This window comes from Coregonus lavaretus, assembly GCF_964263955.1.
Source record: "Coregonus lavaretus genome assembly, chromosome: 5".
NCBI lineage: Eukaryota > Metazoa > Chordata > Actinopteri > Salmoniformes > Salmonidae > Coregonus > Coregonus lavaretus.
Window position 1 is genome coordinate 14,510,785 of NC_139992.1, and position 16,017 is coordinate 14,526,801.

The window sequence follows — 16,017 nt, forward strand, 5'->3', positions numbered from 1 at the left end:
AGTGACTTACAGTCATGTGCGCATATATTTTTACGTATGGGTGGTCCCGGGGATCGAACCCACTACCCTGGCATTACAAGTGCCATGCTCTACCAATTGAGCTACAGAGGACCACATGAAAGACAACTCAAACAAAATTGGGACTTAGTATCTTGTGTGAATGACTTTTTACTAAGTTGTTCAAACTATATACTAACTTGTTCAAACGAGATACTAAGTTGTTCGAATGATATACTAAGTTGTTAGGACGAGATCATTTTAAGAGTGTCTTGGCCTTCTGGGCTTCCGTACCCTTAGCCTTGGTTGTCTGAGGGAAAATAAGAATAATACACTTAATGTTTGTCCCCGACCCAAAAAAATATTGGTCGACCGAAAGTCATCGGTTCTTTTAAAACATGTATTTTTCCATATATAGACACGCCCTATGTGTTTTAATAAAATCAACTGCAGTATATATGCATTGAGCTTGTCTGATGCTTTAAGCGCACTGTTTGATGAAATAAAACACAAACGACTCGAGGGAGCCAGGTCAAGATAACCAGGAGAAAACTTGACCTGACCATCCTCCTCCCACTCCTACTGGCTTTCACAGATTCTAGCTTTACTCTCCTGAAGTTACCGGTAATAGGCTACACGAGGAGTCAGAAAACTTTCTCATGTGGAATGCCAATTTATCTTACTTACCATTTCTACCGATCTGCGTGTCAGTTATGGTTTTCATATGCACATTTTCGTGGAACAGTTTCATTTCATTTATAATAACGTCTTCATATCTCGAAATCATTGTCAAATGGTTAATCAAAATTAGATCCAAATCTAAATGAAAATTATACAAAGCTAAAAATGTACTTCTATTGCCATGGCCAACTATGTAAAAATAGCCTATAAAGCCAACAAATAAAAACATTGCAGCCTGCAGGTAGAAAATATTAGGATAAAAATAAATATCCCATAAATCACATTGGCTAAACATGGCCTGTCTGCAACAAACGTTTCCACTGGATCAGAGCATGACATTTTTCCATTTCACGCTAAGTGGTTATCGAAAGGGCGAGAGCTGTAAAGATTTTTCAAATACGTTGAGGAACTATTGTCTTTCTCAATGGATGAAAAAACAGACTTTGTTTGCTTACTGTTTGAGGTGAAGAAGACATTACTTTGAGAAGCTCCACAGCTCATTAGTTGTGTTGTGTTAAGCCAATCAGAAATACTATCAGATCCCCAAATGGGCACTTTTATATGCCTACATTTGCGCACAGGCCAGGTAGCCTATAGGCCTACTTCTATGCATAATCAGATGCGTGTTCTTACTCAACATTGACAGAAGCGCTAACAAAAGACAATAGCTTTGTTCGAATACTCATACTAACCGCACTAACCATACTATTTGTAATGTAACTTGAGTATGTAGTATGCTTATTGGTCATATTATGGATATAGTTAGTATGCCAAAATTCCCGGCTGCCGTACTACATTCGCAAAATATGAAGTATACAAGCAGTGGACACTATTTCGTGCTTTTCGGGTCCATAATGCAATTCTTCAGAAAATGGGCGTGGCTTCACAACATTTTCAGATTTGAAGAAAACGGCGGAAAATATGCAGCCAAATTCTGTCGAGAGCAGATACAAATTCATTGCTTTAATAAATTATGACAAATGTTAAGAAAATGTTGAGCAATGTAATAAGGTAAAGAATTTTCAAATAAATGTTGTTTCACATTATGTTGGCTGACAATTTGTTAGCTATGCTAGCCTTATGAACTCCATAGCTGTCACGACTGTCTGTGAGATGCGGTAAACGAAGTCAGGCGCAGGACACAGAACTCTCGGATACGTACTTTTAATACGAAAAGGATCCAAAAGGACACAAAAATAACTCCACGCAGGGAGGAAATAACACGCTCACAAATAGACAACAAAACAATCACACACAAAGTACAGATGAGAGACAGGGGTAATTATAAGGGAAACAAATAACATAATGACGAACAGGTGTAAACAATACAGACAAAACTAAACAAACACCGATAACATCGAATGGCAGTAGCTAGTACTCCGGGGACGACGAACGGCGAAGCCTGCCCGAGCAAGGAGGAGGAGCAGCCTCGGCAGAATCCGTGACAGTACCCCCCCCTTGACGCGCGGCCCCAGCCGTGCGCCGACCCCGGCCTCGGGGACGGCCAGGAGGACGCGGAGCAGGGCGAGTTGGGTGAATCCGGTGGAACTCTGTCAACAGGGAGGGATCTAGGATGTCCCTCCTAGGGACCCAGCACCGTTCCTCCGGACCGTACCCCTCCCACTCCACGAGATACTGCAGAATCCACGATGGAACGGACTGAGTACGCCGGAGCCCCTTAGATGTCTAGTGGGGGCGGAGGGGCCTCTCGTACCTCATTCTCCTGGAGTGGACCAGCTACCACCGGCCTGAGGAGAGACACATGGAACGAGGGGTTAATGCGATAATTAACAGGCAGCTGTAACCTATAACATACCTCGTTCAATCTCCTCAGGACTTTAAATGGCCCCACAAACCGCCGGCCCAGCTTCCGGCAGGGCAGGTGAAGGGGCAGGTTTCTGGTCGAGAGCCAGACCCGATCTCCCGGTGCATAAACCGGACCCTCACTGCGGTGGCGATCGGCGCTCGCCTTTTGCCGTCTGATGGCCCGCTGCAGATGGACGTGCGCAGCGTTCCATGTCTCCTCCGAGCGCCGAAACCATTCATCCACCGCAGGAGCCTCGATCTGGCTCTGATGCCAGGGTGCCAGAACCGGCTGATAGCCCAACACACACTGGAAAGGAGTGAGATTAGTGGAGGAGTGGCGGAGTGAGTTTTGGGCTATCTCTTCCCAGGGAATATACCCCGACCACTCCTCCTGCCGGTCCTGGCAGTAGGACCTCAGAAACCTACCCACATCTTGGTTTACTCTCTCCACCTGCCCATTACTCTCAGGGTGAAAACCCGAGGTAAGGCTGATCGAGACCCCCAAACGTTCCATGAACGCCCTCCACACTCTAGAGGTGAACTGGGGACCCCGATCAGACACTATATCCTCAGGCCATCCGTAGTGCCAGAAAACATGAGTAAACAGGGCTTCGGCCGTTTGTAGGGCTGTAGGTAGACCTGGCATAGGGATGAGACGGCAGGCCTTAGAAAACCGATCCACAACGACCAAGATCGTGGTATTCCCCTGGGAGGGGGGAAGGTCCGTGACAAAATGCACCGACAGGTGAGACCACGGCCGTTGTGGAACGGGGAGAGGTTGTAACTTCCCCCTGGGCAGGTGTCTAGGCGCCTTACACTGGGCGCACACCGAGCAGGAAGAAACGTAAACTCTCACGTCCTTAGCGAAGGTGGGCCACCAGTACTTCCCGCTAAGACAGTGCACCGTCCGACCAATACCAGGATGACCAGAGGAGGGTGACGTGTGAGGCCAATAAATCAGTCGGTCACGGACCTCGAGCGGCACGTACCTCCGTCCCTCTGGACACTCTGGGGGAGAAGGGTCTGTACGTAACGCCCGCTCGATTTCCGTGTCGACCTCCCACACCACCGGTGCCACGAGACAAGACTCCGGTAGTATGGGAGTGGCCTCAATGGACCTCTCCTCTGTGTCATATCGTCGGGACAGGGCGTCTGCCTTAACGTTCTGTGACCCGGGGATATACGTGATCTTAAAGACAAACTGGGCCAGAAACATGGCCCACCTAGCCTGACGAGGGTTCAGTCTCTTCGCTGCCCGGATGTACTCCAGGTTACGATGGTCAGTCAGAATGAGAAAAGGGTGGTTAGCCCCCTCAAGCCAATGTCTCCACACCTTCAGGGCCTGGACCACAGCTAGCAGCTCCCTGTCCCCCACGTCATAATTGCGCTCCGCCGGACTGAGATTCTTAGAATAGAAAGCACAGGGGCGGAGTTTTGGAGGTGTGCCCGAGCGCTGAGACAGTATAGCACCGATCCCCGCCTCGGACGCATCCACCTCGACTTGGAACGCCAAAGAGGGATCCGGATGTGCCAGCACCGGAGCTGAGGTGAACAGGTCCTTCAAATGACTAAACGCCCTGTCCGCTTCAGCCGACCACTGCAAACGCACCGGGCCCCCCTTTAGCAGTGAGGTAATGGGAGCCGCTACCTGTCCAAAACCCCGGATAAACCTCCGGTAGTAATTGGCAAAACCCAAAAACCGCTGCACCTCCTTTACTGTAGTTGGAGTCTGCCAATTACGCACGGCTGAAACGCGGTCAATCTCCATCTCCACCTCTGACGCAGACAACCGGTGTCCCAGGAAGGAGATTGACTCCTGGAAAAACAGAAATTTCTCTGCCTTCACATACAGATCATGCTCCAACAGTCTACCCAGCACCCGACGTACCAGGGACACTTGCTCGGTACGTGTAGCGGAGTATATCAGAATGTCATCAATATACACCACTACCCCCTGTCCATGCAAATCCCGGAAAATCTCGTCTACAAATGATTGGAAGACTGAAGGAGCATTCATTAGACCGTATGGCATGACGAGGTACTCATAGTGACCCGAGGTGGTACTGAAGGCTGTTTTCCACTCATCTCCCTCCCGAATGCGCACCAGGTTGTAAGCGCTCCTGAGATCCAATTTTGTGAAGAAGTGCGCCCTGTGTAATGACCCCGTCATACTAGCAATCAGAGGGAGAGGATAGCTGTATTTAATAGTGATCTGATTGAGACCACGGTAATCAATACACGGGCGTAAACCCCCATCCTTCTTCTTCACAAAAAAGAAACTTGAGGACGCAGGAGAAGTGGCAGGCCATATGTATCCCTGTCTCAAGGATTCGGCAACGTATGTCTCCATAGCAGCCGTCTCCTCCTGAGACAGAGGATACACATGGCTGCGAGTGAGCGCCGCGCCAACCTGGAGGTCTATCGCACAATCCCCCTGTCGATGAGGTGGTAATTGAGTCGCCTTCTTCTTACAGAAGGCGCTTGCCAAATCGGCATACTCAGGAGGAATGTGCATTGTGGGCATTTGGTTCGGACTCTCCACCGTCGTTGCCCCTACGGAAATGCCTACACACCGCCCCACACACTGATCAGACAATCCCTTGAGAGCCCTCTGTTGCCATGAAATGTTTGGGGTCATGAGATATACCAGGGAAGTCCCAACACCACTGGAAACGCAGGAGAGTCAATTAAATACAACTGTATAGTCTCCTCATGACCCTTCTGCGTTTTCATCTTCAGTGGCGCTGTGACCTCCCTAATCAATCCTGACCCCAAAGGCCGGCTATCTAGGGCATGGATAGGGAAGGGCACATCGACTGGTAATATAGGGATCCCTAACTTATATGAGAAATGGCGATCGATAAAATTCCCAGCTGCGCCTGAATCGACTAGCGCCTTATGCTGGGAGTAAGAAGAAACTTCTGGAAACATCACTTGGATACACATATGAACAGCAGAGAGCTCTGGTTGAGTTGATATTAATTATTAATATGCCATTTAGCAGATATTAATATGCCATTTAGCAGACGCTTTTATCCAAAGCGACTTACAGTCATGCGTGCATACATATTTTTTTGTGTATGGGTGGTCCCGGGGATCGAACCCACTACCTTAGCGTTACAAGCGCCGTGCTCTACCAGCTGAGCTACAGAGGACCACATTGTTGGGACCTTACATTTTACATTTACATTTTAGTCATTTAGCAGACGCTCTTATCCAGAGCGACTTACAGTTAGTGAGTGCATACATATTTTTATTTATTTTTCATACTGGCCCCCCGCGGGAATCGAACCCACAACCCTGGCGTTGCAAACGCCATGCTCTACCAACATCCCTGCCGGCCATTCCCTCCCCTACCCTGGACGACGCTGGGCCAATTGTGCGCCGCCCCATGGGTCTCCCGGTCACGGCCGGCTACGACAGAGCCTGGATTCGAACCAGGATCTCTAGTGGCACAGCTAGCACTGTGCCAGGAATGACTCATCAGTGCGCTGCCTGCTGCCTCGAATCCGAGGAGACCCTCCCCAGTACTGAACCGCCGTGTGTCCTCGGCGGCCACAGTTGGTGCAGGGGACAGCCTCCTTCCTGGCCTCCCTACTACCAGCACCCCCGAGCTCCATAGGGTTCGGCTCGGAGGTGCTGGGGGATGGAATGGACGGCCCCAGCGCTGGACGTCCGTGGGTAGCCAACAGGGTATCCAAGCGAATCGACATGTCCACCAGCTGATCGAAGCTTAGGTTGGTGTCCCTGCAGGCCAGCTCTCGACGAACGTCCTCCCTCAGGCTGCATCTGTAGTGGTCGATGAGGGCCCTCTCATTCCATCCCGAATTGGCAGCCAGAGTCCGGAAGTCCAGTGCGAATTCCTGCGCGCTCCTCCTCCCCTGTCTGAGGTGGAATAGACGCTCACCTGCCGCTCACCCGCCGCCTCGAGTGATCCAGTCGGTGCCGTCGCTCCTGCTGACTCCATGGTAAGGTGTGTGATTCTGTCACGACTGTCTGTGAGATGCGGTAAACGAAGTCAGGCGCAGGACACAGAACTCTCGGACACGTACTTTTAATACGAAAAGGATCCAAAAGGACACAAAAATAACTCCATAACCCGCTCACAAATAGACAACCGTGAAGGGGAAAACAATCACACACAAAGTACAGATGAGAGACAGGGGTAATTATAAGGGAAACAATTAACATAATGACGAACAGGTGTAAACAATACAGACAAAACTAAACAAACACCGATAACGTCGAACGGCAGTAGCTAGTACTCCGGGGACGACGAACGCCGAAGCCTGCCCGAGCAAGGAGGAGGAGCAGCCTCGGCAGAATCCGTGACAATAGCATATCATCACAGCAGTTACTTGTATGTTAGCTAACTACCTAACGTTAGTTGGCTACTAATACATCAAACTTGCCAGTATATTAACTATATGCTATCTAACTAACTACCCAACATGTATTGACTTGATTATTCACGTCATTCTTAGGTTAGCTAAGTGGTATAGTCGTTGTGCATTCTCAGTGGACATTGTTAATGAAATCGTAAGATGTCTAGCTAGTAATTTGTTATGCTAACAAGCTAGCAAGAAGTTGCATAGCAACAGCATCAACTTCCGGTAGAGAGACGAAGCGCTAGTACACTCAACTGAAAGGATACTGTTCGTTTACAGGATACTAAAATGAACTAATAGTAGATAGTATGTAGTATATACTCATTAAGTATGTAGTATACAGTATGTTAGTATGGGTATTCGAACACAGCAAATGACAAAATTGACAAAACTCGTAAATGGAATGAAATAAACCAAAACTTGTTTCTCACAAATGTAGCATAGGTTGTGCGCTCTGCAAACAGCGTGTCCACTCCAACAATGAGAACGGTAAAAGACTGGATTAATAATATGTTGAATGCATTAACAGAAATTACGGTAACCAAACAAACATTGTAGATTCTAAATTATAGGAATTAACGGTAAATGTACTACTGGTGATATAAAATGCAAACAGTTCACACAATGAAGATATAAAATAGTGAATGTGCACAAATTGGTGGGAGAGAGCGCATTCTGGAGAGAGACATGCATTGTGCATCTTAGCCACATTCCCCTTCTTCCTGGACTGTGCCATCCCCGCGACCTCCGCAATGGATTAGCCTCGGCCTCTGAAATGGATTAGTTCACTGAGATGGGCGCGAATAAGACAAGTGTCTCGTGTGGCATAATATATATATATACAGTGCCTTCGGAAAGTATTGAGACCCCTTGACCTTTTCCAAATGTTGTTATGTTACAGCCTTATTCTAAAATCGATTAAATAAAACATTTTCCTCATCAATCTACACACAATACCCCATAATGACAAAGCGAAAACAGGTTTTTAGAAATGTTAGCAAATGTATTACAAATATAAAACAGATATACCTTATTTACATAAGTATTCAGACCCTTTGCTATGAGACTCGAAATTGAGCTCAGCTGCATCCTGTTTCCATTGATCATCCTTGAGATGTTTCTACAACTTCATTGGAGTCCACCTGTGGTAAATTCAGTTGATTGGACATGATTTGGAAAGGCACACTCCTGTCTATATAAGGTCCCACAGTTGACAGTGCATGTCAGAGCAAAAACCAAGCCATGAGTTTGAAGGAATTGTGTCGAGGTACATATCTGGGGAAGGGTACCCAACACAGTGCCATCATTCTTAAATGGAAGAAGTTTTGAACCACCAAGACTCTTCCTAGAGCTGGCCGCACGGCCAAACTGAGCAATCAGGGGAGAAGTGCATTGGTCACGGAGGTGGCAAAGGACCCGATTGTCACTCTGACAGAGCTCTAGAGTTCCCCTGTAGAGATGGGAGAACCTTCCAGAAGGACAACCATCTCTGCAGCACTCCACCAATCAGGCCTTTATGGTAGAGTGGCCAGACGGAAGCCACTCCTCAGTATAAAGGCAATGACAGCCCACTTGGAGTTTTCCAAAAGGCACCTAAAGAGTCTCAGACCATGAGAAACAATATTATCTGGTCTGATGAAACCAAGATTGAACTCTTTGGCCATCTCTGCAGCACTCCACCAATCAGGCCTTTATGGTAGAGTGGCCAGACGGAAGCCACTCCTCAGTAAAAAGGCAATGACAGCCCACTTGGAGTTTTCCAAAAGGCACCTAAAGACTCTCAGACCATGAGAAACAATATTCTCTGGACTGATGAAACCAAGATTGAACTCTTTGGCCTGAGGACACCTTGCACCATCCCTACAGTGACGCATGGTGGTGGCAGCATTGTGCTGTGGGAATGTTTTTCAGCAGCAGGTACTGGAAGACTAATCAGGATCGAGGCAAAGATCAACGTAGCAAAGTACAGCGAGATCTTTGATGAAAACCTGCTCCAGAGCGCTCAGGACCTCAGACTTGGGGCGAAGGTTCACCTTCCAACAGGACAATGACCCTAAGCACACAGCCAAGACAAGCAGGAGTGGCTTCGGGACAAGTCTCTGAATGTCTTTGAATGGCCCAGCCAGAGCCCGGACTTGAACCCAATCGAACATCTCTGGAGAGACCTGAAAATAGTTTTGCAGCAACGCTCCCCATCCAACCTAACAGAGCTTGAAAGGATCTGCAGAGAAGAATGGGAGAAACTCCCCAAATACAGGTGTGCCATGCTTGCTGCATCATACCCAAGAAGACTCAAGGCTATGTAATCGCTGCCAAATTTGCTTCAACAAAGTATTGAGTAAAAGGTCTGAATGCTTTCGTAAATGTAATATTTCCGTTTTTTATTTTCTATAAATTAGCAACATTTTCTAAAAACCTGTTTTTGCTTTGTCATTATGGGGTATTGTGTGTAGATTGATGAGGGGAAAAAACTATTTAATCAATTTTAGAATAAGGCTGTAACGTATCAAAATGTGGAAAAAGTGAACAGGTCTGAATACTTTCCAAAGGCACTGTATATGCTACTGTTCGACTAAAATAAATCAAACAATCGACCAGTCAACTAATTGGGGTCAGCCCTAATTTGCTTTTGTGTTCAACACAGTGAATGATTTGGTTATCTAGTTTGTGCTGTTGTCTAGTTCTGTCCATTTTCAAATGATCTTAATAATTAATGTATTTCTTCCATCAAGGCTTTTTCTTCAAGTCCTCTTTAATGTATCAGTCTTCTGTGGATCGTCTGAATGGGTTTTATGGTCTTGGGTTTTCTGCTTGTTCTTCGTGGTCTAGGGCTGGTGACTGTAGAGTAGTGTTTCCCAACCCTGGTCCTTGAGTACCCCGAACAGTACACATTTTTATTGTAACCCTGGTCAAGCACACCTGATTCAACTTGTCAACTAATCATCAAGCCCTCAATGAGCTGAATGAGGTGTGTTTGTCCGGGGCTACAACAAAAATGTGTACTGTTGGGGGTACTGGAGGACCAGGGTTGGGAAACACTGCTGTAGAGCACTTTGTTGATGTAAAAATATATTTATACATTCATTTTCTTGATTGATTGAATGTTTTTAGAATCCTGTTCTGGACAGACTGGGACGCTACCTTCCCCCGTATCGAGGCTGCTTCAATGAGCGGAGGAGGACGACACATAGTGTTCAAGGACATGGAGATAGGAGCCTGGCCCAACGGACTAACTCTGGATCATCTGGAGAAGAGAATCGTCTGGACTGATGCTCGGTAGTTCACTCACACATTATAATATTTTATGTAACCTTTATTAACTTATAAACTTTACAAGTCAATTAAGAACAGATTCTTATTTACATTGACAACCTATCAGGATAGGAGCACAGCAGTGATTAACATTAAGCTGCAATGATGCCTATTTGGATACACATATGGTATAAGTATGAACAGCATGTTATCTTCTTTGCCTCATCTCCAATAGGGACAGGTTGGTTGATTGTAAATGGTAGTTCAGTTACAGCGAACAGAAGGCCAATTTATCTAAATGTGCCGTAACCACAGAAAGACATGTTTATGATGAGAAAATATCACTTGTAAACCTCCCCTTCTATCGTCAGAATAAGCATTAAGATCTACATTCTACAGCATTCCCAAAAAATATTACTGACAAAACCACCTGATGACATCCTTGGTGAAACGCCTTCCTCACTATTTGGGAACTGAATTGAATTTTTATTTAAAAGTGTACAAAGTAAATAAGGATCTGCAATGTATGCTACCATGGCAACCTTACCTGGCTAGTCTTTTTAATCTATAGACATTCACCTTCCTTACTCTCTTTTGACATACAATACATTAAATCAAGAGTAAGTATACCAAGTGAATGAGCAGCTGCAATGTACTGTTCAGTACTCCAATGGCATAGCTAGTCTGTTTACTGTATATAGACCGGCAGCTTCATGATGACATCCATACCACAGTGTCTCTTTCCTCTAACAGCTCTGATGCCATCTATGCTGCAATGTATTGTACTTCCATGGTTACTCTACCTGCAGCTGCAGCTAGTGAGTGGAACGAGCTGCAAAAAACACTCAAACTGGACAGTTTTATCTCCATCTCTTCATTCAAAGACTCAATCATGGACACTCTTACTGACAGTTGTGGCTGATTCGCGTGATATATTGTTGTCTCTACCTTCAGGCCCTTTGTGCTGTTGTCTGTGCCCAATGTTTGTACCATGTTTTGTGCTGCTACCATGTTGTGCTGCTGCCATATTGTGTTGCTACCATGTTGTTGTCATGTTGTGTTGCTCCCATGCTATGTTGTTGTCTTAGGTCTCTCTTTATGTAGTGTTGTGGTGTCACTCTTGTTGTGATGCGTGTTTTGTCCTATATTTTTATTTTATTTGTTATTTGTAATCCTAGCCCCCGTCCCCGCTGGAGGCCTTTTGCCTTTTGGTAGGCCGTCATTGTAAATAAGAAATTGTTCTTAACTGACTTGCCTAGTTAAATAAAGGTTAAATAAAAACAACAAATAAAAATACTGCATCTCTTTCTCTATACAATCTCATGACATCCAGATAATGTCTTCTCCCTCTAACAGCTCAGATGCCATCTTATCTGAGCTGTATGTTATCTACCTGGCTAGTCTGTTTACTGTATGAAGGCAGTCTAACCTATCATGTCTCCGATGCCACTTACTCTGACTAGTCTGCTTACTGTATAGAGTCACCCTCACCTACTATATCATATCTTCATCCTCTCACAGCTCTGATGCCATCTACTCAGCGCTGTACGACGGCAGTGGGGTCATAGAGATCCTGAGGGGACATGAGTACCTGTCACACCCCTTCGCCGTGTCCCTGTTCGGGGGCAGTGTCTACTGGACAGACTGGAGGACTAACAGCCTGGCCAGGGCCAACAAGTGGACAGGCCGTAACGTCACAGTGATCCAGAAGACCAGCGCTCAGCCCTTTGACCTACAGATTTTCCACCCCAGCAGACAGCCACAAGGTAAACAGCCTAGACCTACACTGTTAGCCGTTTTTGTAATTTGATCAGTAACTTAATGTATTAATCAACAGTATGATACTGTGTAAACTGAATAAAGTAGATTACCGTAGAATGCACAGTAAAATACCGTACATTTGTTTTACAGCACACTGTAAGACCGTTCTGTAATTTCAACAGTAAAACACTGTAGAATGCACAGTAAAATACTGTATATGTGTTTTACAGTATTAATTATGGTGCATTGTGAGAAAATGTTGTGGGCGGGGAGAGTCTCTTGCTCATTTACATATTTTAAGCCGTGCCTTGTAAGAGGTTATATTTGTTGCACCCGTGAGTGAGAATGCTGTATCCACACAGAATGCAGTAATATACTGTATTTTAGGAATTCTATAAACTTTTTCCTGAAACTCTACAGTAGCTTACTGACCAATTGCAGCCAGCAATTTACTGTAATTCAGAATACAGTACCGTACCACATTTTTGGAGCGCCAAAACTCTTTTGAACACTAGTGGGTGCATGGTATTGTTGTTTCTCATTCATATTTTGAGGCGTGTCTTGTAAGAGGCTATATTTGTTTGTTTGCCAATTTAAGTTATATGTGGTAGTGGTTCTCTAACAATTACATTTATGTAGGGTACAGATCAGTGGCAGCACGTCTTAAACCTTTAATGATTGAGTGACTAGCCATGTCCTTCGATCTGTTTTGTCCTGTAGTTCCTGTCAGTTTACAAGCCTTTGTTACGGCCTAAAGCACAGATGATATAAAATTCCAAATATCAGTTGGTATGCTGTCATTTAATATTCATTATTAACAGTTGCTGATTTTATTTTCAATACAATTAAATAATAAAGTACTGTGTTGCTGTTTTGCTTTACAGTTTTTGTATATCATATTTTGGCTCTGTTATTTTTCCTGCAGCGTGAACAGCCAAAAGCCTCATGGAATTGGATATTTCAAGCCACATTTCAAACGACCTTCTTAGGGGGTTTGAAGTCAGATAAAATGTGATGCATGGCCATGCGACTTGTGTCTGAACAGTCAAATCTGATTTATTTGCCCTCATGGTTTTTAGACAGTTATTTAGCATATCTTGTTGCTTGCTAACTACTCTGTTGACAAGAACATGACATGGTAGCTAACTACATTTACATTTTAGTCATTTAACAGACGCTCTTATCCAGAGTGACTTACAGGAGCAATTAGGGTTAAGTGCCTTGCTCAAGGGCACATCGACTGATTTTTCACCTACTCAGCTCGGGGATTAGAACCAGTGACCTTTCGGTTACTGGCACAACACTCTTAACCACTAAGATACCTGCCACCCAACTAGCTTGTTAATTGTTTACAAACAAATTAGTGAATGTGATAGAAAGCTAAACAGCTAATTAGCTAGTTGACTGCTGTGGCGAGCCAAAAATGAATAGTTTTGAAAGTTGGATCATCTTATCCTTTGAGGCTTTAATTACACTATGATTTTGAACATTCACAGCAACTGGGAAATGTCCATGTCAGGCATAGTTGTCACCTTAGCATGCTACATAACGTCTGAGTAATAGGAAGCACGAGCACCACCACCAATCAGCCTACACCACTGCGCACACACCTGTTGTTACTATGACAACTAGCATAGCCATGTCAGCAAATGACTGCTGTCTGAACACACACAAATCCGATTTGGTCACTTGCTGTTTGGACAGTCAGTATTCCAAAACAGATTTGAAAAACAAAACTGATTTGAGCATTGAGGCCTACAGTGTGAACAAGGCTTTAATGGTTAAATATTTACCCATGTCCATTTGATCTGTTTTGGCCAGTTTGGATGCCTTTGTTTTTAGTGATTTGTTTGGGACTAAAAAGCAATGAAGATTCTCCATATAAAGTAGTTCTCTCACTTCCCTGTTGCATCCTGGAAACTGGTTGCATATAACTCTTAGCCAAATTCTGATAATAATATATATCAAATTTGGCCCATTATTTTCTAGTTGAACTGATGCTAGTCATAGTGCCTCTGTGTATTGACTAAGAAGCATTTATGAATAGGTGAATCCCCTGTTTTATTGAGACGAGAGTATAATGGTATTAATTTTAGCTGCTTCTCTGCCCTCATTGGGCCTGCCAATCATGGGGCTTCTCAGCATGCCTACAATGAGAAGGGTCTGAATGATTTTTAAAAGGTGGTCATACAGAGAACTAGGTTGAATTAATGGTACCTAAGAATGTGTTTTCTCCCTGCGCCCAAATTAGGCTAATTGGTTCATGCTAAAGTGTCAAGCCGTTTTTTTAATGAATTGAACTAGAATTAATGACAGGAACTGCAGAATAAGAGCGTGTTACGAATAATCCTGTAGACACAGATGATAGCCTTTCTACATATATGCCCATTGGAAGTCAGAATAAAGGTACAAAATAAATTATGCAGATTAGCATTATAGGTGTATGGAAAGTAAAATAGTCTTACCAGTTGCCACTCAATTTAATTTCATAATCCGTTTGGCGTATTAATTTAATTTTCAATGGATTTTTGTTAATGTCTCTTTCACTATAGGTTCAGTTCAGATAGCATGGCCTGAATAGATTACTCTCATGTAATATACATAATCAACAGTTATATTTCCGCTCTCAGATTTATTTTTATTTTTTTGCATTGAGTGGGTGTTCATTCATTGCACTTTGTTTCTAAATGGATTTGCGGAAATTGATTGATCTGTAAAACAGAGCTGATCATCAATGAATCATAACATCTTGGATGCCGGGATTCTCTTTCTTTTAACGACCACCGGGTTTACTATCAGACCCTTAAAAATATAATATTTTCTAAGAATGTAAATCGCCGACCATGACTGGGCATTCGTACTTTAGTAATCTGGTTTGCATCTATTCAGCAATCCCAGAATGATGCCAATGTGGTAGGAGTTAATGTCTGTTTCCACCTCTGTAACTGCCTGCCAGAGACTGTTCTGCTTAGATAAGTGAGCATATTGAACCGCATTTCTAAAGAAGCCAGTAAGTATGTCTAATCCCATTTTAAAGAGCCCAGTGGGGGAGAGTTGGCTAATATCCACTCCAACCAGTCAGTCCCAAAGCCTGGAAATGCTGGTGCTCTCTGCTTGGCCCTGCAGATCTGGACCAGAGAGACCAAGAGAGGGAGGGAGGGAGGGAGACCATTGGAGAGCTGTCAGGGGTACAGTACTTGGGTGGGTGGGTGGGTGGGTGGGTGGGTGGGTGGGGTGGGGGGGGGGGGGTAACATGAGGAGGTGCCAATGATTAGTTAAGGGAAAAGTCTGTCCCGATGCCTCACAGTGAGGAACTGTAATTGGTTAGTTATAGCTGCAATAACACATCAAACAGATCCTAACACTCTCCCCTCACTGCTCTTGTGATACGCAGTAGACTCGCATGATCATATTGGAAATACAAGAATAGTGTCCATACATTTGTCAAATGATGTATCTCAGATTGCTTTATATTCTATTTACAAATACGCAATACAGTGTAGTAAGTACCAGTAATTGAGTAATGATGATTTCATAAAAAGTATTCTATATTCATGGCTGCATTAATGCAACCAAATCTACTGTGTGTCTGAAATGTTATTAAACAAAATGACCTCTGAATGTATCTCCACATCTTTGCACTATGCTTTCAGACATTAGGAATGAATACATCTGATCAGCATGTGTAGTGCATTGAAGCACTGCATGGAAGTAAGCAGCTGCTTCAAATACATGCAGAGTAATAATATTTGAAGCTATAATGAGAATTTTCTATTCAGAGAAAGGGCAACTCAAATTTACAAGGTAAATATGTATCTTTCCTACACAGCCACCTTGTCACATTTGCTTCTTAGTCACAGAAAGAAAGAGAGAAAGAAAGAGAGGAGTGTTGATGATAATACAACCTGGTAACACATCTGTCTTAACAGAGCCACTACTCCCTGCATTAGTTTAACATAAACATGTTGAATTATTAATTAGATTTAGAAAATACACTGCTATTTGTGGGTGAATATCTATGCAGTCGTATGAAAAATAAAATGTACCTTTCAAAACAGTGACTGTTAAAAAACAACAACATAATACACTTCACTCCACATATTTTACTGTAACATTTACCATGACTACCTGA

The 16,017-nt window shown here is 44.2% G+C and overlaps 1 protein-coding gene across 1 annotated transcript in view; it reads left to right on the forward strand.

Moving 5' to 3' along the window:
- Nucleotides 1-16,017, forward strand: part of LOC311128814 (low-density lipoprotein receptor-related protein 1B-like) — a gene marked incomplete at both ends in the record, with an annotated part of 602,749 nt that overhangs the window by 345,824 nt on the left and 240,908 nt on the right. The window contains 2 exons of the mRNA XM_084161045.1: nucleotides 9,984-10,148; nucleotides 11,646-11,890. Of these exons, the coding sequence (XP_084017171.1) occupies nucleotides 9,984-10,148; nucleotides 11,646-11,890 (410 nt within the window). The remainder of the gene's footprint in view (nucleotides 1-9,983; nucleotides 10,149-11,645; nucleotides 11,891-16,017) is intronic.